We start from the raw sequence: 25,576 nt of genomic DNA, 5'->3' as shown, positions 1-25,576 counted from the left end.
TTAGCAGACACACACGGGCTGCTTCCTGGCACTGTCACGCACTTATGCATCATAAACCAGCAGTTGGCAACTGCGCGATTCAGATGCGGGCACAACTCGGTGGTACCGTCATCTGCATGCAGCAGTTGGACAGCTTGTGCAACCAAAGGGATGTGGGCCCTGGCTAAGGCACCTAAACACTTTTTTAAAATATACATGATAAATGAGAGGAATCACTGTTATGCAAGTGTAATTATGTTCGTAATATCTTCCTCATTAGGAAAACTTTGTTTTCCATTTTATGGCCATTGTCAGAGCACTCTGTGGAGCGAGGGCACGATGAAAGCTTTTCTAAGGGCAGAGAAGGAGCAAGTGGTGATTGAACAAGTCACAGCACAAATCCAGATCTGTTCTACCTGCTTCCAGCAGGACACAACGAGTGAGAGGGAGTATTTGAGGGGCTGAGGGAGTGAAGGTGGTAGGAGTGAAATCAGAGAAAGGCCATTTTTTTCACCAAGCAGGGTATGTGCACTGGCTGCCGTTTACACTGGTATGCTCCAAAGTTAATTTAAGACATGATCTGTCTTCTTGCCCTCAGGTACGTACTGTACCCCTTGGACCTCTATAATGACAGTGCATACTATGCCTTGACCAAATTCAAAAAGCAGTTCCTATACGACGAAATTGAAGCTGAAGTAAGTCCTCTTCATCTTTACTGTATGGAAAGAGCTCACTGGGGTCACATTTCCCTGTTTGACAGCCCCACCCAGCAGTTCAGTGAATTTGTTATAAGCATCTCCTGAAAAAATATGCCGTCAGACTGAGAAGTTTTTACTGTTTCCAGAGAGCTTACAGGCTCTGATGATGGAGGGCTTCAGCTCAGCTGTGCTCATGGGGAATGGTGGAAGCCAAAGGCTGCCAGACACTGGAGGCATGTCTGATGGGCAGAGCGTTATGAGACATCAGAGGAAAATGAGAAACTGGAGATGCCTGAGAGGGAATGATGATTGAGGGTGGGGGACCAAGACCTGTAAGAACGTGCAGAAACTGTAAGAGAGAAATGTAACTGCAATTTTCTGCTTACCTGTCGCATGTGAGAACTGCAGTGCGGTTTTTAGATAGTGTGACATACATGTATGTATTACATTAGAGCTCTGTGTTGAGTTGGATTAATCTTGCATGCATAGGAAGGAGCTGCTCTGTGCTGGTGACCACCTCACGATGTCTTGTTTTTTCTTCCCCAGGTGAATTTGTGCTTTGATCAATTTGTGTACAAGCTGGCAGATCAGATCTTTGCCTATTATAAAGCAATGGCTGGAAGGTAGGAGAACCTGACTGCTGATGATGAGTGATGCATCCAAATTGCTGTTAACTAGAAGGTTCCCCTGAGGGAGTAGTCGCTGCATGTAGACATAACAAAATAAGTGATCCCTGTATCACAGAGCTGGCTGTCCATGTCAGACCAGTGTAGATAGGGAAAATGAATTAATGGTGGCAAGAAGACATGGTTAAAAGTGAAAATAATGGTTAGCATCCTAAGTAGCTGTCTGGGTACAATTTGTGAGAGTAGCAGAAAAGCAAACCAAGCCTATTGAAGACATAGCCTTGCCTGACTTCTGTTTGTGTACCAGGAGTGGAAGCTTCCCATCTCTAAGGAACAAGAACATGCACTTGTCTATACCCTAGCAGGACTTGTAATGGCCAGAAGAGTACAGAGGATCTTAGGTCACACATCAGACCAGCAGACTGTAGAACTTCTGCAGAGTGATTTAGTAGTGAAAACAGAGTTGTTAGTGTGTGGAAATTTCTTGGCATTTTGAGCAAGATGAAAAGAAGCATGAAAACAATGCTGGAAAAGATCCAGAGATAAGTTGATACTGTATGTTTCTTTTTTTCTGACGCTGCTTCCCTTTTTCAGTGTTTTATTGGACAAACGTTTCCGGGCTGAATGTAAGAATTACGGGGTGATCATTCCATACCCACCATCCAACCGCTATGAAACACTGCTCAAGCAGAGGCATGTCCAGGTACAGTGCAGGCAGTAGACTCCAGTACTCATAGCTCTCAGTCTATTATCCTTTTGTTGGTGGCTGGCATCCTAGTGCTGGGCTGTCAAGGTTGGTGCTGGAATGAGAAGGATTGAGCCTGTTTCTGACACTACCACACTCAGGGTGTGGGGCCTGAGGGAAAATGAGTTATGCTCCACGTTTCCTTCCTTCCCTCTTAAGTAATGGTAAACTCAGCCAAGGCGTTTCCATTGCCACTTTCACATTTAAGCAGACTTGGATGTTTGGTTTTAATTTCTGTTTGTTTGGAAAAAAAATAATTTAAAAAAAAAGTACTTTTTCCTGATCTGTGTATAACATGCAAATATCGTCTCTTCTTTTCCCAGTTGCTGGGTAGATCAATTGATCTGAACAGGCTTATTACCCAGCGCATCTCAGCAGCGATGTACAAATCATTAGACCAGGCCATTAGCCGCTTTGAGAGCGAGGACCTGACATCCATTGTGGTAAGAACTGTTTCAAGTATGAATAAAAAGAATAACATACTGCTATGGATACACAGTCAGCTGTCTTCTGCTTCAAGTCCCACCTACAGTAGGTTTCAGCCAGCCACCTTTATGCTTCTGAGTCTCTACTATTTCTATTTATGCAGCTTTAATTGCATTATTATTGGACCATTAAGTATCTGCATAAATCATAAGGAGACAGTCAGCAGTTAGATTTTGCATAGTTCATGTAAGAGAGTCCTGTGATCTGGAAGAAGGAATCTTCACTTTAATTCCCACTGCTGTCTGAAGGTGGCTGAGACATTGTTTGCCTGTGTACAGGATTTGCTGCCTTTGATATATTACAGGAGCATCAGAGTCAAGTAGTGTAAAATTACCAGTTTCCACCTTTAAAGGATTGTGATGTGAAAGCCAGCCAGTGCTCAGTGGGAAACAAACTAATTTTGCTTCATGCAAGGTTAGGAGATACTAGACCAGGACCCCCTTGAGTAGAAGTGCAATTGGCCTCAGCCACTGAGTTAAATTGATGTCTTCAGCATTTGCTGCATCCTCACCTGGAAAATTCTGTGTGGATGTGGATGTAAATTAATTCCCCTGGCAATTAAATCAGCTGCTTCTATTGTCATCTTGGTAATATGTTGCATTTGCTGCTGCTTTATGTGCTGCAGGAGCTTGAGTGGCTTTTGGAAATAAATCGCCTGACTCACAGGTTGCTGTGCAAGCACATGACTTTGGACAGCTTTGATGCCATGTTCCGGGAGGCCAACCACAACGTCTCCGCACCCTATGGGCGCATCACCCTCCATGTCTTCTGGGAGCTCAATTTTGACTTTCTACCTAATTATTGCTACAATGGATCCACCAACAGGTGAGGAGGAAAAGCAAGGCAGGGGGCACCCGGGGACCCTGCTTTTCTTTCCAAACTGTCAAACCTGCCACATAAAATTCACATGCATTGCGGTGAGGTTTGCATTCCCTATGGGATTCTACAATTACATTTAAAATGAAGTTAAAGCCCACCAGCTCCCCTTGGCTTTGAAAATGTTAGTAACCAATTCAAGCGACAGTTAGACAGTGATTGCAGCAACTGAGCTGCACTTTGGCTTAGAGGGTTTGTTTACTGAGCAGCAGAGCTGTGGTAGCTGCTCCTATATGGCTTTCTCGCTTGCCCCAAATGAGAAGAAACCTCACCTTTGGTAGGTTAAACTGACATTTTACACCACCAATAGATTGGAGCAGGAGTTTGCATTCCAGTTCATGTAGCTCAGATTGAATTGCTAATTAGTCTGTAACTGCAGTTCATCCCAGACTGTGCCATATCTGTGCTCAACACTGTTAATTGAGCTCTGGCCACTTTCCTCCCCATCTCCCATGCCCATCACAGGTTCGTGAGGACAGCAATCCCCTTCACACAGGAACCCCAGCGGGACAAGCCAGCCAACGTGCAGCCGTATTACCTCTACGGATCCAAGGTCAGTAAATGAGCCACAACAGCCAGAAGGGGTGGATGGTGGAAGTATTTATTTATTTAGAAAGAAACTCAAGAACTGGTTCATTAACAGAATGGTGGATGCAAATATGCAGGGTCACGTTGCTGTGTGAAACCAAAAAGCCATGCAAGAAGCAGATTCAGTGTGCTTTTGCTATTGCTTTCCCTTATTCTTATCTAGAACATGCCTATATTAGGGGATGCTGACACCACTCTCTGCTTGGTGTTGGCGCTGAGACCAAGTCACATCCATTGAAATGCATAAAGAGCAGAATGAGTTGGAGCTCCCCAAGGAAGGTACTGCTTCAGGAATCCCATTTGTAGTTCAAAATGGGAATTGGTAACATACTCTTGTGTGCCAATATAGACTACTTATACTGACAAAAAGCTCTTTTGTCAGGCTGTGATGACTGTTTATACAGGCGTCATGAGGGCTTGGGGTGTGATGCTAGTGGAGGATCACTCAAGTGTGAAACCACTTGAGTGGAGTTTATTTCTTGTGCACGTTGATCCATGACTCTGAAGTGAACCTACAGCACTGATGCAGACTAGCTAATGTCACTACAGTCAGCCAAGCCTGGCCATTCCCAGAGAGCTGATTTGGTTTCTTTTTCAAAAACCCTCAGCAAATGAGAGTATTTTTCTCACTTGACAAAAATCTTTCTCCCTGTGACCAATGTCCCCACCTCTTGTTCTACCCTGGGACAAACGGCCCCTGTGGACACATAGACAGTCCTGTTGGCAAGAGCTGGGAAAGAGCAGCATGAACCTAACCGCTAAACCTTTGTTTTGCTCTCATTGAAAGCTGTGCTGCGGCAAGATGGCCCTTTTATCGTCGCTATTTTTATAGGAAAAAAAACAGTGAGGGGAACTATATGGACTCTCTCTCATGAAACTGGAGCTCCTCATTAGCACAGTGGTCATGGGGACTTCCAGAAGCTCCTCTCTCAGTCCATCACTCAGCGGCCCTTCTGGTGAGCTGCTCCTTTCACCCGCTTCCTCAGGGATGGTGTCAGGATGCTTCAGCCTTGCAGCCCGGTGGCACCGTGCAGACCACAACTGCAGGCAGCCATAAGCCAGGAGAGCAATGAAGCAGAGGAGCAGCAGGCTGCTCACCATCCATATAGAGGTGGTAGGTTCACGCTTAGAGCCACCAAAAACCAGGGGGGTTTTGTCCAGAGTGTGGAACGTGGTGCAGTGGTTGCCAGAGGGGTAAGAGCTCTTGCATGTGATGCAGAGGATGTAGATGGTGGACGGCGTGAGTTGGTGGAGTACAAGGGAGCTGAGGGGGTGAGGAACTCGCTCCTCGCGGTGGAAGTTTTGGCGTAAATAGCCGGCGAAGACGCTGTTCCAGTTGGGGCGGTACATGACGTGGTAGTAGTTCTCTGGACAGGGGTTGTTCATGGCCCAGGAGACAGTGGCACTGGTGTAAGTGATGTTGTGCACTTCGATGTTCATCATGCTCCTGAAACTAGATGCAGGGAGAGGCTGAGTTTCCCAATTTGTGTACAGGCTCAAAGACCACTGACATCAGTGAAGTCTTTCCACTGGCTTTACTGGCCCTTAGACTGGACCCAGAACTACACCTGGTGAGCCTAGTTTAGATTCTAGGTCTTAGATGGCTAAAATTACAAAGGATGAATCCTGCTAGTGCCCAGACCACTGTATCACCATGCTTCATAACAAAAAAACCCCCACATGGGATATAGGGCACACTTTATATTCTAGTTAGATTTTTAAACAATCTCTTCTTGTTGACTGTTTGTCTATATAAGAAGCTTTTTGAGTTTTTTTGTTTCCCATGAAATAGAAAGGATACTGCAAGTGCTATAACATAAACTGATCATTAAACTAGCTCCAGCTTGCCTTGTGGAGCTTTCAATAGAAACTTTGATTTTACACCTAAATGCCATTTTAAAAGATGCATAATGATTAATTCACTGGTTTAAGCTGTTGGCTGCATATTCTGTACCTAACTTGTTGCTTAATAGAGTATAAACTCTTTTTGTTCCTACAGCATCTCATGCGGTAATATCAGGATCTTAAATGTGAAATCTGAAGACTGGTGAAATATAAAATCAAGGCTTTTAGGGAAATACAGATATATGAATAATAAGTACAAAGGTCTTCCCCGCGTAAAAGACACTGACTGCTAACAAATTGCTGTTCAGCAACAGCCATGAATCTCTTTAGTTCATCACGCCTTTAGATTCCCCCCAGTGCTCTCTGAGCTTCTTTGCAGGGTTCTCTCTCCCAGCTGGCCGAGTGCACTGAACAAGAGCAACAGAACCAGTTTATTTTTTTTCCTTCTTCCTCTCTCTTTTAATATAACTAACTTTCCTTTAATTCACTCAAAAATCAGCTCATCTCAACGACTGTTTTAACCATCCTGACATGATGAGCAGAGCCACATGCACACCCACCACCAAGCCCTCCCAGAGCCGCCAGCAGCCACTTACCTCCCCAGGCAGGTCCGAGGTGGCCGGTCGGTGCTGGTGAGCAGCAGGGTGAGCAGTGCCTTCCCCTCTTCCCACCGCTCACCTCCCTCCTGCCTCTGCTAAATCCCTTCCTTGTGTGCTGCCTTGTATTATACCCATCCAGGGCTCCGTCATCTCTCACCATAGCAACCAATGAGAAAGGATGGGCAGGCACTTCAGAGTGATTTGGGATGTTATCCCTAAAAGCTTTTGCCTCGGAGCAGTATGTGTCTCTGAGGAGGAAAAAAACAAGCCAGGTAGTTTTGTTTAGGTTGGTTGGGGTTTTTGTTTTTCTCCCTGGTCCACAGAACCCAGCAAGACCATCACTGTCCCCCAGCAGTGTCTGGGGTTAGAGACACGTTGGCACATGGTATGAAATACAGGATCCTGACCTGCAGTTCCCATTGAGTTTAGCACCCAAGGGCTTTGTCTTTAATGCTACGATTTCTTGCACATTTAAACTACTGATTTAAACTAAAGCCAGTGAGCAGTAGAGCTTCATCCCTGATGCTGCAGCAATATCTGTTAGCTTTTTAATTTTTTTCTAAGCTGTGTGGTAGTAGAAACTGGGTTTTCAAAGACCTCAACCTCCTCCTGAACTCCCATGTGATTAAGACAGGCTATTCTTTGAATGCCCCTGCCTTACAGGTGACTTGGGGATGTCCCATCAGTCTGGAAAGAGGGCAAGAGGGAGAGGCAAAGCCAGCGCCAGCACATTCAGGGGATCAGCCTGAGTCTGTGGCCAGGGGGGTCAGAAGTGGCACTGGGGACAGATGTGGCACTGGGCCTGGTTAGGAGAGGCTCTGAACAAGTGACTTGCTGCTCTCTGAAACCAAAATGTGTTTGAGAGAGGAAGTTTCCCAGTAGAAATGTTAATGCTGGGTTGTCTGGAGTTACTTATTCCATGTTGTTGCTGGAAAGGTGCTTGCAGCATTTCAAAGATCTTCTAAATATCAACAGTGATGAGATGATGCAAACTGCATTAGGAGGGACTATTACAAGCCTAGGGAGTATTTGTGGCCCTTGCTTTTGATTTATTTTATGCAGTTCTGGATGTTTTGATTTTGTCTTCCAAGATCTGTATTCCCTTCTGTCTCTGTGAGTGAGCTGCAGCTGCCAGCAAGCTGAAAACTAGGAGCAAAGATTAAAATCATCATGGGCAGGGATGGAAATGAAAATGTTCCCAGGTGGCTTCCTGCTTTTTACATGGCTTGGTCCTACTTAACAAGAGCAGGGAGATAGAGAGCTCTTAGCTGGCCCCGTGCTGTGGGTAAAGTACATCCTTGCCTGCAGGGAGAGAGCTGGGGATACAAATCTGGGCTTCAGAAAGGTGAATTACACAAAATGGTAACAACTGGATGAGAAAACTGCTTTCTTACTGCATTTGGGTTGTTGAATTTATCAGCATTTTCAGTTGCTTCAAAATTAAATTTCAGTTGTTCACAAATAAGATGTGTTAACAGGAAGAGAGGAAAAGGAGGAAAATGGGAATAGCTGGATTAGGTTAGCAAAGGGTCCTGCTGACCTTGCTCCATGCAGTGATCAGTCCCACTAGCTCAAAGGAAACTGCAGCAAAGCTTTCAGTGGTGTTAGTGTTACCTCCTCCCAAAATCAAGCTTGCACTAGTTTACACAGGTAAAGAGCTTGAAATCATCATTTCCCAAGATGAGACACCGATACCATGCCAGTGCCAGGACTGCTCCAGCACTGCTGTTCCCCATATCTGTAGGTGGACCTGGCTGTGGCCCTGCCTGAGACCCCTTGCTCCTCACCATAGGATGCAAACCCTGGGCATGCTCCAGTGGCCAGCAGAAACCGAGCCATTTTCTGCTATTCAGCCACTTATAAAACACAGCAGGTTGCCAAGTCTGTGATAAAGAAGCTGCAAAATTACCAGCAACCCACTACTTACTGCTCGTTAGCTCTGCAAATGCTTTAGATTGGGCTTCATTTATGTATTTTCATGAGTGTGTCTGTTTTTCTTGGCACTGCTGGACCCAGGGTCATGCCAGACTCGCTGGAAATCCCTATTTCCCTTTCCCTGGTTGAATTTGCTCCCCCTTTTTTAACGAGTGTGCAGGCAGATGTAACCTGAAGGACAGTGCACGCTGCTGGCACTTGTAAAAATAGTTACGGTGTGTGAACGGGATGGAGCCACTCTATTTTCTGCTGCTGTGTCTGCAGCAAGAGCACAAAGGCGTTAAGGAGCTGTGGTTGGTGCGGGAGGTGTTGGCAGTGGGGGCTGCTGATCCCCTCCAACCAGCTGCATGGGCTGTGCTACCTGGCTTTCCGTGGCCATCAGCTTGTTGTAAATGATAGCAGTGTGTACAGTCCCTGAAAAAGGCAGTTGGTACAACGAGGCATTATGCTGAGACACAGAATATATACTGACACAGCCTCTACACACAGAATATACACAGACACAGTCTCAATACAGTATATAGCATACCTGCTGCATGGCACATGTCCTGTCCATCCAATGCTAAGGAATATGTTGGGGTTTTTTTTTTGCACAAAAGTCTTAGCAACCAGCTGATAGAGCTGAATATAGTAAAAGCTTTATATGGAGAGTGAAAACCTTCACTCTTGTGGCAGAGGAAGGAACCAGGCCATATTCAGGCTGTTCAACTTAGAAACCTGCCTCTGACTTTTTTAGACAGCCTTCTCTGACAATTCTGGTCAGAATTGTTTTTCACCATCTCAGCTGTCACACTGAAGTTAGGTTGGCTGTGAGCCTGGACTAGTCTTGGGCTGTGTGCAAGTCTTTTTTTGCCTCTAAGTGTATTCCTTTTTTTTTTTAGTTCTTCATTTTTCTAAAGAGATTCTGGCACAGACAGTATTATCTGTCTATTATATCTCTCTCTGATCTGCTTTACTGGATAAAACCCTCCCTGCCTTCCCTCAGGTGAGCTCAGACAGGTCTGGGTGATGGCCAACAACAAGCTCAAAGATGTAGAAATGAAACTGGTTCTTGTTTTGCTTCATTTGCTGCTGAATCTGTTCTAGAGCATCCCTAGTAACCTCATGAACTCCCAAAGCAATGTGGGGACCCCATATGGTCCCAAGTACGGATGGCTGTCCCTGAGACCCGGGCACACGGTGGGATACTTGGGCTGTGTGGGACACCAGGAACTCTGCCCTGTGCTGCAAATCCCAGCCTACCTGCACTCTCAGACTCCAAACCTGCCTGTTTGGCCCCAAACCAAAGGTGGGACAAACCTTCCACAGTGTCTTCAGCAGCTGCTACTCCTGAGAACAGAAAAACCTCTCAAGAGTTGGTGAGACCAGGGGCTTTGCTTCTGCTCTCTGAGGGGGTGGAAGTGGCCACCCCGTGCGGGGGAGTGAGCTATGCCACGCAGCCAGCTTGTACCTTCAGCTGTTTTGTCTTAAAATATCCACTGGTGTCATTTTTTACATCCTACAGTCGTTACCCCAAGCTGTGTATCTCACCCTTAAATGGAGTTATATTTTTAATTGCTGGCAGAGTATTATTATTAGACACAAGCCTGCTGCTAATGCACTGTGTGGCTCTGCAGAGAGCTTGATGAATCATCCTGCTCAACTGCAGCCAATGCACGTCCTAAAATGTGTCCTCTCACAATCAGGCTTATTGCTGAGACCCCCACTTGAAGGAAAAGCCCGCTTGAAAGCTGCTCTCCCGCCCCATTATCTGGCTGAGAGGTGAGGGAGTGCTGCAAGGTGGGCGGCTGCATGGCAACACTGGCCGCTCGCTGACCGTACAGCGAAATGTCAGCCCCATTATGGGGAAAATCTGTGGAGACCAGTTGCTCCAAAACTGGGTAGTGATGGTGGCCCATCTCAAGGGACCACGGCACAAGCACAGGCTGAAGACCTGGCTCCTAGCTGTGGAGCAGCAAAGACGCTTCCACAAATGAGTGTGGGCTCATGAGCCCACTGAAATGGGGATATTTAGTTCCTCCCTAGCCACCGGTTTGCTAACCATGGGGAAATAACAGAGTAAAGGAGCCTACGGGGAGGCCATCTCAGGGCAACGACACATTGCAAAAGCCACAGGAACAAAACACCACAGGAGGTTCCTGGCTTCCCTCTCGGATAATCGTGTCGGCCATTTGGCAAATATTACAGCTGGATGTCACCTGGTGTTTCATGGAATCATAGAATGGTTTGGGTTGGAAGGGACCTTAAAGATCATCCAGTTCCAACCCCCCTGCCATCAGCAGGGACACCTTCCACTAGACCAGGTTGCTCAAAGCCCCATCCAACCTGGCCTTGTTTAAACAGACACACTTTAAAAAACAAACTATTGCTCTTTTTCACATGTATGAGTGTGTGTATCTAGTGGCTTTGGATCAGCCTCTACCAAATCGATTTTTAAAGACTTGGTTATCTAACAATGGAGACACAAACCTAAGCAGAATACTCAAAAGCAGTTCTCCTAAGAGGAGTTGGCACCCAAAGAGCTTTGAAAGTAGGATTCTATCTGCCAAAAGAGTTTTTAAATTCTTGCCTGCACTTATTCAGGGCCCTTTTGTTTAGTTTTGATGGGAGAGAAAGTTCATGCTTGTTGTGAAAGAATGCACTACAGAGCATCCACGGTAGCCTTTCTGTGCATAATAGTACTAAAGGGTTTTTTTCACCCACCAGGACCAGGAGTTGAAATTGTATTTCACCAAAAGTAGGGGACTTTCTAACTGTGCCTTCTTTCTGCTAGCTCTTTCAAAGAGCACCTATGGATTAGACTAGGCAATAAGCTGCTGGACCGAAGCAGTGGGGCTGTAACAAAATGAGGGACAATGAATTAATTGATTAAAGCAACTGTCAAGTCTGTGAAAGCGTGATCAATACACCAGTCCACTGAAATTCTGTATCTGAGAACAAAATAAAATACTTTTCTGGTTCCGAGCAAATGACTTCTTCACTTTGTAACTCATCAGTAACTCAAATGAAATGTTACAGTACATCTTGAGGTAGTGAGTCAGAATTGGAGGCAACTGAAGCCTTCAGCTGGCTGTATTGCAAGTGGGGAGAGCTGCAAGTGTTGGAGGATGGACACCATTTTATCCTGTTGTGCTACATCAGCACTTGTTCCCTTTTACCCTAAGCTCTTCAGTGCACTGGTTCCTCCACTCCCTTGGCTGCATTACTGGTTGGGAAAGACCTTTAAGATCATTGAGTCCAGCCATAAACCTAACACTGCCAAGTCCACCTCTAAACCCTGTCCCTGAGTGCCACATCTACCTGTCTTTTAAATACATCCAGGGATGGTGATTCCACCACTTCCCTGGGCAACTTGTTCCAATGCTTGACATATTAAATATCCAGCAACAGTAGAATATATTCAGCAACAGTCCTGCATCTAGCTGTACAGATTAGGATGTTATTACCAAGTATTCCTTATGAAGAGGGTGAAGCGAGCTCCTTGCTGCCCAAGGATACAGCGTGCCTCTAATACGCAGCATTCACACAAGAAGCAAAGTCAGCCTTGCACCGTCCCTTTGGGATACAGTTTAATTTGTTTTCTTATCCTTGTTTAAGAAAGATCTTTTGGTAAGCATGAGCTGGGGGTTTATCTGTGTTTTGCTGGAAGGGGCACTACATGCCAGGATCTTTTCAAGAATGTGCTTTTTTGCTGTTTACTGAGGCTGCAGTTAGAGATGTTGTGGGGGGAGACTGCAGGCCATCTCTGCTGGGCTGAATCATGATGCCAACAGTTCTGTTGCAGAGCCTGAGCCAAGCATGTGGTGTCTCAGCTAAGTATGATTTTCAGGTTGATTTTTGCAGATCACACAAGTGAATTAATTTCCCCTACTTCTGTTTCCCTCACACCAAATGGATCCTATAAATGATCCAGTGAGAAAACATTGCAGCAATTTCCACATTTCCAAGTTTATGCTGATAGAGTACATTCCTGGAAATCACTTTCTGTTTACTGCTGCTAAAAATTTATGGAGGCCAGAGCCCTGGGTGCTATTCTCCCTAGACCAGGGTTAGATTCTTGCCCTTTTCACAGTCCCATGGGAATGTCTGTTAAGTACAGAGGTTGGTGTAGAGCATTGCAGGATGCAAAAAGGATCTTTTCTGTGTCTCTTCCAACTGCTCTTATGTTCAGATGCTGCAATGCCTACTTTTCTTAATAAGCCTCATTTAAAGCAAGTGCTCATAGAAGGAAAATCTATCTAGTTACTGGTACATAAAACTTTTCATTTTAGTAGAGAATAATTTGGGTTTGAAGAAGCAAAGGGCCAGTGAACTGAAATCCTTGATTGGGAATGTATGGGAGAGTAAATTACCTCGAAAATGAAAGTGGTGTTGCTACATAGCAGGATAATAAAGGTGACGTGACAGTGTGTTGAGATTAGAATATATCTGACTACATAGGAAGAAGAGCAATCTCCTCTTTACCTCAAGAAATAGAAGAAATGGGAATTGTCATGGGTATAATTATTTCTCCTTCTCTTCCTTAAAAATTATTTGAAGTGATGGAACATAGTACTGTGATAAGAGAATTACTTACAGGTCTGGTAAATGCTCCTGTCTAACTGTCATTGTGTTTTTAATTTCTCAGCCTCTCAACATTGCCTACAGTCACATCTATAGCTCCTACCGCAATTTTGTGGGGCCACCTCATTTCAAGACAATCTGCAGGCTTCTTGGCTATCAAGGCATCGCAGTGGTCATGGAAGAGCTGTTGAAGATCGTCAAAAGCCTGGTAATTCTGAGCCTAACCCTGGCGATGGAGAAACCTCAGTGCCTTGAGAGGCACAGGTTGGACAGTCAGCCTGGGCTCTGGGTCCAGGGTGTTCACATCTGTGCACCTTGATGTCCCTTCATCCACACTGAAACACTTGTATTAACGATCTGATTTTCACTGAGGAATCACACTGATTCCTGTGGGATGATGGAGTGTTTCCACCATCTTAAAGAGTTAACTGTGATCAGCTGCCTGTATCTGGGGGTGGTGGAGTTGCTTTGCTAAAAGCCACTGGGAAAAGATGGGGTGGGACGTGGCACTCACAGTCCCTCAGCACTGTCTGTGCTGCAATCTGGGAGACCTTCAAGGCACGCGCTCATGCTCAGTAATAGCACAGGAGCACTCTGGCTCACTGCCTTGTGATACCCCTGGAGAGCTGCAGGGAGGTAGACAGCAGGCAGCAAAACTGCTGAAACCAACTTTTTTAGTCTTTATAAGAGAATTCCTGCTATAGGTGAGCCCTTATTCGAGCCATACTGTCCATCTCCATCAGGCATTCTGAAGCCAGGCTGCCAATAGCTCTATCTGCTTTCTAGTTCTCTCTTCTTTTTCAGAAGAGAAATGTGATGTCCACAGGGAAATGATCCCATGTGCTCCCTAAGGGCACTGACAATACTGAGCATTAAGAAGGGAGGAGAGAATGTGCAAAAATGTATAATTTTTCAGGTCATGCTTTTCTACTAAAACCCTTGCTTTACTGGAAAGATGATTTTCATTCATTATAAATATTTAAATTCTGTTTTGGCTGCAATTATATCATTTTGAATTTGTCTAACAAAGCAATGTAAAACTGAAAATCTCAAGCATATATCCAGTTTCCCTACTGGAAAGCAACATAGCTACAGAAGATGTAATTTGTGTCACTTAGTTGAAAATGCTGTAGCTGGTGTGTAAGATGAGAGCATTCAGCACAGAGACAAAGATTTTATGTTTGGCTAAATAGTTTTTAGTGCATAATCCCATATCATGTATACAGGATGCAGGTGCATAGTCCAAATGACAGCAAGTGCTTTTAACTAAGAAATAGACTTTGCTCTTGTCCATATTAGTTCAAAACACTGGATCTGCAGAAACTTGTTATACATGCTTTTAAATTCTTTTTTAAACTCTTGAGTATCTAGGAATCATTCTAGGAATCCTCAGGTGGAAGGAGCATTTCCTGTGGAGGGGAATGACTCTTTTAGCAGCTCTAGTGAAATGCTTTTTTGGGTTAAGAGCACGAGTCCAGCTGGTTCTAAGACTGAGCCTTGTTTGGATTTCAGCTGCAAACAATGCAAACACAGCAAGCTGTATTTTGAAGTTGAAAATCCATGCAACTGTGATTTATTATTTCTGAGGAAGTTGTAATAGCACTTCAATCCATACACTTGGGCTGAATTTTATATTTGAGTGAAATTCAAATTAAATAAGTTCTTCTTGGACTCCAGCTGAAGTTTCATCCTGTTCTGTCAGATGTGGACCCATCCACAACCAGGCTCTTTCAAAACCAATGCCAGGAGAAGCCGTCATTCCAGTTTAACCTCCCTTTCTCTCTGACAGCTACAAGGCACCATCCTGCAGTATGTGAAGACTCTGATCGAAGTAATGCCCAAGATATGCCGCTTGCCAAGACATGAGTATGGGTCTCCAGGTGGGTGCTACAGATAGATGCTTGAGCAAGAGCTTGCCCATGTGTTGGTACAGCATTTATTCAGGCACACACTAATAATTAAATGAGGTTTGGCACCTGACCTGCCAGCACAACATGCAGCCAGGCTTGCTGAGACACACTTTCACCTGCTTTACTATTGACAGTGGAACACATAGAGAAAACTTTTCCAGGAAATCTCCTGTTGAAAGTTTCCCTGTGAACACACAGATGGCTGATAAGAGAATATCTCCTGGTATCTTCTGTTTTGTTTTCAGGATTTTGTAAGATTTTGTTGTTGTGGGTTCACTGATAATTTTCAAAAGTTCTGCTTAGTTGATGCAAAGATTTTTTGCAGCATGACTGCAGTCTGCCATTGAGTCGGATGGGGAAACTCTGGCTGGTATATGTGAGCCAGCACCAAGATATTCATTACAGTCTTGAACCTCTTTTTTCCTCTGATGAGGAAGTTGAAGGACTTCATATGAATTACTCCCTATTTCCCAAGGGTTACTGAAAACAGGGTAAGACACTGCGTGCTAGTTCTCCCCAGTGCCAGTTTCCACCTATCCGTTTAGCAGTTACAGCTTGTGATTTGTGATTATGGAAATATCAGGCACTGATTGTCTTTTTATCCAAGTTATTGGAGGCTGATTCTGCTCTCTCTTTTCTGACTGTCCTTCCTTATCTTTTAAGGAATCCTGGAGTTTTTCCACCATCAACTGAAGGACATCATTGAGTATGCAGAGCTGAAGACCGATGTGTTCCAGAGCCTCAGAGAAGTGGGCAATGCCATTCTCTTCTGCCTCCTTATCGAGCAGGCTTTGGTAAGGCAAAACCCCTGCACCAACAGATGGTACTTGAAATTGCCAGCTCAAGAGTATAAGTGGAAGTGGGTTCTCCAAGCAGAAGAGTTTGGGAAATGTTACTTTCCAGCTTCTTGCGTGCTCAGGGTTTCTGGTTTTGGGGTCTGTGGGCATGTCCATGGGGATGGTGTATACTGGCACTTGGTCACTTGACATCTGGGATTGCTGAAGGAGAATCTGAATACTGGAAGATCTAGATCTAATTCTTGGACCCAAAGCTACCCCTTGTTTGCTTTTCTCAGAAATAAAACCAGCTGGAGCTTAGTTCTAGATTGTAAGCTCTCTGGGGCAGGGATAAATACTTTTTGATATATATATTTGTAAAGAAGTAGCTTTGAGCCCTTTGCTCTTTTGGGGTGTCAGTGCAATGAAAAAAAAAAACCTGATTGACTCTAATGATGATAAGGATAAAGCAATTCCACAGGACAGAAATCTCAGAAGAGCTGCTGATGATATATTTCTTATGACTTAACTTCACTGAAAACTTAGCTGGAGTGGTGATTTGGTATTGCCCACTGCACAAGTATTTTGCATGTGCACAAGTCTCTCAGCCTCTCAGCTTGTGTGATGCTCTTTCTGGAACAGGGCAAAGGCTATGGCTGAGTGCCACCCATCTTCTTAGCTTCTAGTTTTTCACACAATAAATTTATTTTGTAATGAATTTATCTCACAGTTTGGCCTAGAACCAACTGAAGAGTGTTCAACAACAATTTTACATGAAAAATGCGTATTTCATGTCATAATGGTTTTGGCAGAGTTGTTGCGGTTTTTCCAGAAATATTTCAGAAAGGCTTCCCTAGAATAAGATGGGGTTGCCAAGCAAAGCCAGAAAGTTTTATTCAGAGCAAAACCAGAAGGAAGCTGAAAGATTCCAAGTTTTATCCAACCATAGAGCACAGAGAAAACTGAAGATCTCTGCCTGTCCTTAAAATGGATATTTCTGCCCTTGCCTTTGCATTTTATCCCCAGATATAGAGACTTTTAGTTCCCAATATGGTGTATCAAACACATTCAGTGAGCAGTAGTTGCGTAGGATTAAGAAAACTGTAGAGATACATACCACCTAGCAGCTTGGCTTTATTTTATAGAATGACCAGAGTTGCCAACTATACCCTGGCAGTTTCTGTTCCTTTTGTGGCTTCATCACTGCTTTCTGCTGTTCTCGGTGTTGGATTTTATGCTGGATGTACTGCATTTGCTTTTTCTGTCCCATCTTTAAATGGAGACTTGGTGGTTTCTTTTAGAAATCCTTAATTTCGATGCAAAAATGTTCCTCCAGTCCCAGGAGCTGTACATCAGCAGTATACTGGCATTTTAGAATAGCAGAAAATAAAGAAAAGAAGACGGTGAGAATTTCAGGGTCCCTTTAGGAAGGCTGCCCATCAAAGTCCACATCTGCCCACTTTCTGTGCCAGTCAAAGGCTCTCCCTCTCTGATCCTCTGTTTTTTCCACACAGAAACAGATTCAGAATATGAAGCCATTTTGCATGCAGTGGGCATAGGTTGTTGCTCACTGGAAGATGTCAGATGTGTAGAGCCATCACATAACAAGATTTTCCCTCTAACGGAGCTCTTATGCAGCAGAAGCAATTGCTTTTACAGCATAGTTATCTTCATAGCTGTCAAAATGATCTAAGACTGGTGGTATTTGCTGGCAGAGACTGCTTTAGTGAAGATGCACAGTCTGATCCATTCTATTCCCTTTTAATGTTTAAATTTGAGGAATGAGGAGTTTCTTGGGATTAAATTTCTAAGCAGAATTCTTACTCTCAGGTAATGGGCCTTGGGGAGGAGATCTATTAATAACATGACTGATTTTGGGACAGATATCAGATGAATGCAGGCTACAAATGCTGAAAATACTCCCTTTATCAGAGGGAAACAGCAGTGAAATAACATTCATCTAGGAACAAATGGTGTTTTGCAAACATGATAGGCACACTCAGCATCAGCATCTCTCTGCCCACAGAGGGACCCCGGACTGTTCCAGTCCCTCCAGCACTGTGTCACAAACTGCACTCCCACAAACTCGCTCTCATCCCAGCATCCATGCGCCAGTACAGCCTCCTGCAGCTCCACGCTACACTGTCCTCTCCCTCTTGGCTGGGAGGTGGGGTATCCACCCGTGCATCCCAAAGAGACCCAGCTGAGTCATTCCATCTGGCCCCCAAATATCTTCTGCTGCGCTCTCATGACCTGCTTTCGAGTGTGTCTAAAACTCTACAATAAGCTCAGAACTCAAAGCATGTCCTAGAACTAGACTTTTGTAGGAGCAAACTAATGCCTTGTTGTGACGCAATGCCTCTGTGTTAAACAGCTTTGGTTTCCTTGCTGCTGTTTCCCATTGCAGACTTGTATACAATGTATTGTCAGCCATCGCTCCTCAGTCTCCACCTGCCTATTTCTAGGTTTCTCCTCCTTGTGCATCTGTGTTTGGGATTATTTTTTCTCAAGTGCATCGGCATGCATTCTCTCAGGTGGCATCTCATGATGTTATTCCTCTCTGGACTTCTATATTATTCTCCCTGGTGCTTACACCACTGGGATTCTGGTCAGATAGCCCTGGCTGAGAACACCAAATGAACAACCAAATAACATTTCAGACCAACGTATTATGTACCTATTTGTAATAGAGCCATGCATCAGTATATTTTACATGTACACATCCTCAAATAATGAAGCCAAAGGGTAATTTTCACCTGGGCACTGTAAAAATAAACAGCAAGGGTAAGGTGAAACTGAAACCTCCATGTTCTTTATCCCCTCTTACTTGCAGTGCTAGCAAGTGGGACAGAAGAAATATAAAACTCTGGCCTTGTACAGGAAGGAAGTAACTTATTTGAATTAAGAAAACTCCCTGGCTTAAGTTGAGAGGTATTTCTTCCAATTTTAGTTCGTTTAGGTTCAAACCATTGAAGTTACTCCTGAGCTGGGTTGGATTTGAATAGGTGCCATAGACATGAATTGTTGTAGTGTTGCCCAGGCCCCTGAGCCATACACTCAACCCCTGTAGGTATTTTTTAACTTACGCTATCTTTCTTTCTTCCTGCCTCAGTCCCAGGAAGAAGTTTGTGATTTGCTGCATGCTGCTCCCTTCCAAAATATTTTGCCCAGGGTCTACATCAAAGGTAAGAAGCTAAGAGGGAAGCAGTGGACAGACTCAGAGGTCTCTACCCAGAAGCTGTTTCTCTCCCATTTCTGCTGAGGATTATTTCTGGCCCTGCTTCCCTCTTGAAATAGATAAGTGGATATAGCCAAAATTCAGGTGGAAACAAGTGCCAAGGGTGCATTTTCTGTAGCCTAGTTACAGACTGAAACCTTAGTCAGTTTGGGGGTTCCCTTAAGGTTGTAAAGCCATTTCACAGCCTCTTTGGAGAATGACAGCATGAAATGTCCGTCTCAGCAGGAGTGATGAGTAACAGGGACATGCTTTTAGATATGTGTGATTAAGCTGCTGCTGAGACTGCAACCGCACATCCCTCCCTTCTCTGCATCACTGATTCCCTCATTTGCTGTCGGTTTGGCTCACTGATCCAAAGTCTCGTTGGATGGTTGCTGGGGGGCAGCTCTGAGCACACTCGGCGGAAATTGCGGGTCTCCACTTCCTCCTCTCATTTCACTGTTTGCTGCTCGCTTGACAGAAGGAGAACGCTTGGAGGTGCGCATGAAGCGTCTCGAAGCCAAGTATGCCCCACTTCACCTGGTTCCCTTAATAGAGAGGCTGGGCACTCCGCAGGTAAGGATTTCATTGAAAGGGATGGCTGTTGAAAATTCATAGCAGTCCCCAGATGGCCTCGGGAAAGTGATTTTTTTTTTTCCTTCAAAACATCAGTCAGACAAGAAAATCAGAATCCTTGCCCTAGCAGACACTTTGAAGGGAAATTTGAGAGCGGGTCCAGAGATGGTGTGTTGCTCTCTCCAGTCTGGAGAGCAGAGAGCTGTATGACAACTGTGCTAGAAGCCAGCTCTGAATATGAACAGCTTCCAAAATCTCTTTCCTCTTCATTTTAAAAAGATACAGAATCACTGGGGTGGTTCAAGGGGAAACTTTGCAGAGCTGTCCCTGACTCAACCAATTTCCATCACTTTTGGGGATCCCATTTTAGGGCTGCAGTGTGGTCCATTTTTAAGCTCATCCCTGTTGAGGAATACATCTGAGAATGGTTTCCCTCCTGGCAAACGCTTAGAGCTTCAACACATGCTTAAAATTTGCAGCTCCATTTAAGTGTCTTCTTGAGGTGGGTCTCAGCTTGGAAAAGATCTCTTTTGTGCAGAATTGAGTACTGTTAAAAATATCTCTGTAGATTGATCAATGTGATGGGCAAAATTTGAGTTCCATTGATATCAATAGCCAAACTTCTACTGCCTGCTTAGGGGGGTTGATGGGATAAAATTAATTCAAAGTATTAATGAATCAACACCCTTTTTCTATAACCTACTACCAAGGGAAAGTAATGAATGCTCAGTTGTATGTGGTGACAGATCTATGGCAGGCAGAGTTGTTATTTTTTTTTCTTGTTTTTCTGATGGATCAAGGACATTTTGAACTTGGCTTCACTGGAAACCATATGAAACCAAGAAATTTGGCCATATAACTGAAGGCTTTGTCTTACTTCATAGACACTTCTTTCACTTCCCATTGCCTTCCTTTTAAAGGAGACACTCGAGAAAAAGAATTCACCTCTGTGTTTCTGTGTCTTTGTGTTGGTCTTTCTATCTCTCCTTCTTTCCATGCAAAATCATCATTGAAATCTGCTATTAGAGTCCACTTGTTGCTTATCCTTGCCATAGTTATGATGATGATGAAAACAAAAGGTATTTCATGTCTTGCTAAAAATTATTTTTTCTGTAAACTGTTCCCACATCCACCTCACAGGTACCGTTGAGTACCAGATCTTTTTTGAGCTCAGGTGTAAATGAACACAAGAGTCACTTTCTATAGGTGCCTCCATAGCTTCTCAGCTTGCTCCTTATGCAGTTTTGGACATGCATTTTGGAAATGCAGTTTTGGACACAGGCCATAAAGGATTTTTTTTTCCTGCAGAACACATAAGTGCCTTTTAGCAATTGTCCAGAATCTGAGCAGAAGTTGCCTGTTAGATGCCTCTCACAAAAAGTGGCCCTGTGTATTTTATATAATTACATGCTGGAAGGGGCTGAGCCAGAGGCTGCTGTAGTTGGTGGGGCTCTATCATTCTTTGCAGGCTTTGGGTATGGTTCTTGCAAGCCTGCCAGTTAACAGGCTGTAAAAGAGGTATGGCAAAACTGAATTTGTGCAATGGCAGGAAAACTGTCAGTGATTGTTGTAAATAATTGTTTTGCACTGGGAATCCAGAAGCAGCTGTTTGATAGGTGATTTGTAAAGAATCAGGGAGGGTCAAAGTGGTTCACTTAAAGGAATCCTCTCCCTTTTAATGCTGATCATAGGTATATTTAGAAAGGGATTTTCAAAAGTGCTTGGTCAGTCTGATTTTTTCACTGGAAGTAATGGGAACCTTTCCTTTTGAAGACAGAGGGAGTAGTTGAGCCAGCACGGTGGTATCATTTCACCATTTATCTTGAAAGCACCCTTCCTCTCCTGATCTTAGAAATCAGTGGGACCCAAGACTCTGAGGCAGACCTGGCCACAAGACTAACAGCTCTCCAGCTGCCTTCACCATATGACATAACTACCCAACGGTAGTAGTGCTGTGTCAAGGACTGGTCTTAGGGTGATAAAATTTAGAACTAAATTCTGTCTGTGAATGTGTGTAAATGAGTGGCACCACAGCCAGAAGCCAGATACATGCCTTTCTAGATTAAGATTTCCTTAGAAATTATATACTAAGATCACTGGACTAGTTTGTTCTCAAAAGTACCTGTTCTATCACTATATCTTAGCAAACAGCAATGCTAACACCTAATGCATATGTGAAATAGCTTTACTTCTGCTGTGTCCCCATTTTGCCATCATAGACTAGTGTGTGTAGATACTAATCTGCACTGATAAGAGTTTGGAGCAGGTGAGGAAAGAGAAAGTGTACAGCCTTTAGCTATAAAAAACAAGCTGGATAAAATAAATCTTTACTTGCTAAGCAAACATATGCAAGTGCGTGCCATGAAACTGGTGATATTATTCCTGCCTTTAACAAATCTAGGGATCCCAGACCCAATCTGGCCTCTGCACAGCAATACAGCTTTCCCTTGATATTTGCTATTAGTTGAACATTAATTAGTCTGATGTTCCCAGAACGTCCTTGAAATTATGGCACAAGCAGGAATTGTAATATATCTAATTTCAATAGCCACCAAACTAAAAATGCTCTAGGTTACTGCCAGCATAAACTAATAGGAAAGGGGATGTGCAAGCACATACATGTTTTCTTAGAGTGGAATAAAAATGACCCAAGTAAACCAAGCATAATTCATGTTCTTTAACATCTGGCTGGGATATGTGCCTGCTGGTTGTACCAGATGCTCTGAGTCCCCACTGTGATTCTGATCAGGATGATGTTTTTTATAAGCATTACAGGGACAGCTGGAAATGGAGCAAATGCTTAAAAACTACTTAAAGCTCCAGGAAGTCCTATCCTGAGGGTCAGTAAATGTCATGCTTGCTCTGCATGCCTCTGCCAAAGTGGTGAGAGAGGTCAAAGGCTCTGCCTTGTGGGGCCAGGGCTCCATGGCAGCTGCTCTGGGGTGAGCATGGCAGAGCTGGAGCCTCCCACAGCCACGGGCACGGCTCTAACAGCACTCAGCTCCCGCTTCCCCTGTTATTTTTGGCAGCATTGCAAAAATAAGTCAGTAATACTGCTGGAAATGGGGCAGCTAAGAGGATATCAGGGCAGCAAACAAACTCCACGCTCTCACCGCAGCCCCGCTTAGTGGGGTCAGTGCTTTTGTACCAGGGGGAGGCCCTGCTTCCTTCTTTAAAATCCCCCTTTTTTCTCTGGGGGATCAGTGGGGCTGAAACTAAGTAAATTATTTTAATTTTCATCTAGTGTAAAAGCTAAATGAACTCTATTTAATGGAGCCATTCCACATTTGTACATGTAAATCTGAGTGGGGATGTCACAGAAATTCTCCACACAGGTAACGCTTCCACATCTGGAAAAAAAAATATATTATTTGACTTTCTTATAAACCATAGGTTTTCCAGTATTAAGGTTCTGGTGGCTTCTCATCTTCCTCAGAGCTTTTTAACCTTAACTACAAAAGAAATCAAGAAAGCCATAGGCTACATACATCTTAAAGAGATGATGGCAATGTCTTGGGAAGCAAAATGTCCCTGTTCTCTCCTGCTTTATTTCCATAATCTGCACAGATCATGAAATTAAACCCAGCAACGCTGAGTAGCACTAACAGAACAGAACAGCGTGCTAGGAGAATTCAGGATCAGTATTTCTGATCAGATCTTTGCCTTCAACTTTTGTTTTCTGATGTACGTAGTTATTTCAAAAGATACTTAGGTTGGTGAAATATAATTAAGCACAAAATTAAGTGTTCTTCCATTTGAGGGATGAGAATTCTCTGGCGGGGAGTGCCACGGGAGCAGCCATCAGAGGTAAGGTTGGACCTTGCAGGGGATGTGTGTTAACTTTGAAAGAGCCGGGGAGACCGGGAAGCATTGAGTCCAGTGAGAGGGTCTGTCTGTATTACATTGTCACTTCTCTTTCTTTGGCTGTCCTCCTCCTCCTCAGCAAATAGCCATCGCCCGGGAGGGTGACTTGCTGACCAAGGAGCGGTTATGCTGTGGTCTGTCCATGTTCGAAGTGATCCTGACCCGAATTAGGAGCTATCTGCAGGACCCGATCTGGCGCGGGCCACCCCCGACGAACGGGGTCATGCACGTGGACGAGTGCGTGGAGTTTCACCGGCTCTGGAGTGCCATGCAGTTTGTGTACTGCATCCCCGTGGGCACCAACGAGTTCACTGCAGAGTGAGTGTCCATCAGCCAGTTCTGCAGTTAGTGGCCCCCGGGATGCCCTCAGCTGCAGCAACAGCCTCAGCCAGTGCAGAGGCAGAGGGGGAACATGGGTCCTTGATGAAAGGACTGTGTTGTGCATGGACATAAAGAGATGCCCAGAGAGGTTTGAACAGCTGGGGAAAAGAGCAATGTAAAGGGAGGTGACATGCAGAAGGAGATGGGTAGATGGGCCAACAACCCAAGTCAGAGGCTAGGTCCTCATCTGTCATACCCTGTGATGCACCCTGCAGTAATTCCGTGTATCTCCATTTCTCTAGATGTATACCCACTTTCTAGAAGTAGGACTGAAATTGATTTCCCCAGGAATTCACCAAGGAAAGTTCCTGGTGCCATGGTAGGACTTCTCTTATCTAACTCTATCTTGTCATCTCGCCCCACCCCATCACCCTGTCCTCCATCCAGGCAGTGCTTTGGAGATGGTCTGAACTGGGCAGGTTGCTCTATCATTGTTCTCCTTGGACAGCAACGGCGCTTTGACCTCTTTGACTTCTGCTACCACCTGCTGAAGGTGCAGAGGCAGGACGGGAAGGATGAAATAATAAAAAACGTGGTAAGTTGAAGGTCACCCTTCAGGTCCCAAAAGACCTAAAGCAGCACAGTTCTCTGTTTTCTGCCTTGCCTTGTTCAAACTCATAAATGACAACCATGTGCATTGTTAACCTTATTCAAAGTGGGCACACTCGCTGTGAGATTTCTATCTGCAGTCTCAGCAGAGAGGCCAAGGTTTTAATTGGCTTAACAATCAAATCTTTTTTCTCCCAAAGCTTTTCCCTTCCTCCTAGGGTTGGGAAGCTGAAGCAGAGAAGCTGGTATTTCCAGCAACCATCCTGTGATCTCAGTGGCTTTCTCAATAATCAGTTGGGAGTCTAGACTTTAGATCAGTTATCTTAGGACCACTCACTGACCTTGTTAATACTCTGTCTTGAGTCATCAAACCTTATAACAAAGTGAGTCACTGGTCCCTGGGAGGTGCTAAGTGGAACAGTAACAGGTAACAGCTGCTTCACTTTAGCAGAGGTTTCTCAGCAGCAGGGCAGATTTATTGGTACTTTCTAGCTGGTCAGATGACATAAGACTTTCTTCATCTGCTGTTTTTCTCCTTCACCATCCTTCCAGCCCTTGAAGAAGATGGCTGACAGGATCAGGAAGTATCAGATCCTGAACAACGAGATTTTTGCCATCCTGAACAAGTACATGAAGTCGGTGGAAACAGATAGTTCCACGGTGGAGCATGTTCGCTGCTTCCAGCCCCCAATCCACCAGTCGCTGGCCACCACCTGCTAGTGTGGACACTGACCCCGCATGGGTTGGGAAGGGAGACGGGACTGAACCCAGAACAGCTGGGAGGGGTAAACTCGATGGCATGAGACCTGGCAACAAAGTAAGACTGGGTATGCCTACTACACACGAGGACACATCTTCCCATCAGCCCTGTTTGAGTGCATGTTCTTCTGTACCATCCCTGTCATCGGTTTTACTTGTAGCTTTCAGACTTGGGGGTGGGTTGGGTGGGTGGGCGAAATGTGCTTTTCTTCCATGAAGTGGTCTGTTTTTTCCCTGTGATTCATCCAATCAAGCACATCTCTCTGAAGCCATATGTCAGCTCCAAACGTGGGCGTCCTGGCAGAAGAGCTCCATACGTCTGCAGCACCAAAAGCCGACTCTCACCACAGAAGCAATGGGGCAAATCAACCCCTCCAATGACATGCCACCAGCCATGGAGCCCAAGGGTCTGAAGACAAGCCCCTGATTCACTGTTTGTGGGGAAAAAGTCAGGATGTCACCCATAGCAGCACCCTGAGGATCGAGTGGTGGGTGTAGAGGAGCTGTGCTGGGCTGGTCTTGGATGGCTGCATGCCCCAGGCTGGGGCTACCTTCCTGCTCTCTGCCATTTCATCGGCCTTTCTAGCATCTGTTAAAGGGAGCT

General features: G+C 44.7%; 2 protein-coding genes across 5 annotated transcripts in view; one reads left to right on the top strand and one right to left on the bottom strand.

The window, feature by feature from the left end:
- The window catches only part of LOC104522964 (cytoplasmic FMR1-interacting protein 2), a 43,782-nt gene extending 18,849 nt beyond the window's left edge, over positions 1-24,933 (top strand). For all 4 annotated transcript variants that reach the window (XM_029084356.1, XM_010165393.1, XM_029084357.1 and 1 more), the window contains 14 exons: positions 578-674; positions 1,224-1,300; positions 1,898-2,006; positions 2,372-2,491; positions 3,160-3,359; positions 3,876-3,963; positions 13,005-13,148; positions 14,730-14,820; positions 15,514-15,644; positions 18,739-18,811; positions 19,325-19,419; positions 23,363-23,601; positions 24,052-24,199; positions 24,766-24,933. In XM_029084356.1, the coding sequence (XP_028940189.1) occupies positions 578-674; positions 1,224-1,300; positions 1,898-2,006; positions 2,372-2,491; positions 3,160-3,359; positions 3,876-3,963; positions 13,005-13,148; positions 14,730-14,820; positions 15,514-15,644; positions 18,739-18,811; positions 19,325-19,419; positions 23,363-23,601; positions 24,052-24,199; positions 24,766-24,933 (1,780 nt within the window). The remainder of the gene's footprint in view (positions 1-577; positions 675-1,223; positions 1,301-1,897; positions 2,007-2,371; positions 2,492-3,159; positions 3,360-3,875; positions 3,964-13,004; positions 13,149-14,729; positions 14,821-15,513; positions 15,645-18,738; positions 18,812-19,324; positions 19,420-23,362; positions 23,602-24,051; positions 24,200-24,765) is intronic.
- Positions 4,776-5,438, bottom strand: FNDC9 (fibronectin type III domain containing 9). The gene has a single exon (XM_010165394.1). It carries the CDS (start codon positions 5,436-5,438, stop codon positions 4,776-4,778), a length of 663 nt encoding a protein of 220 aa, XP_010163696.1.
- Positions 24,934-25,576: the final 643 nt, after the last annotated feature.

This window comes from Antrostomus carolinensis, unplaced genomic scaffold, assembly GCF_000700745.2.
Source record: "Antrostomus carolinensis isolate BGI_N321 unplaced genomic scaffold, ASM70074v2 scaffold13663, whole genome shotgun sequence".
NCBI lineage: Eukaryota > Metazoa > Chordata > Aves > Caprimulgiformes > Caprimulgidae > Antrostomus > Antrostomus carolinensis.
This window is presented reverse-complemented; position numbering and strand designations above follow the sequence as displayed.

What these genes read in the sequence shown, in the direction of transcription:
- FNDC9 (XM_010165394.1), bottom strand. Translation starts at nt 5,438, where the DNA reads ATGAACATCGAAGTGCACAACATCACTTACACCAGTGCCACTGTCTCC.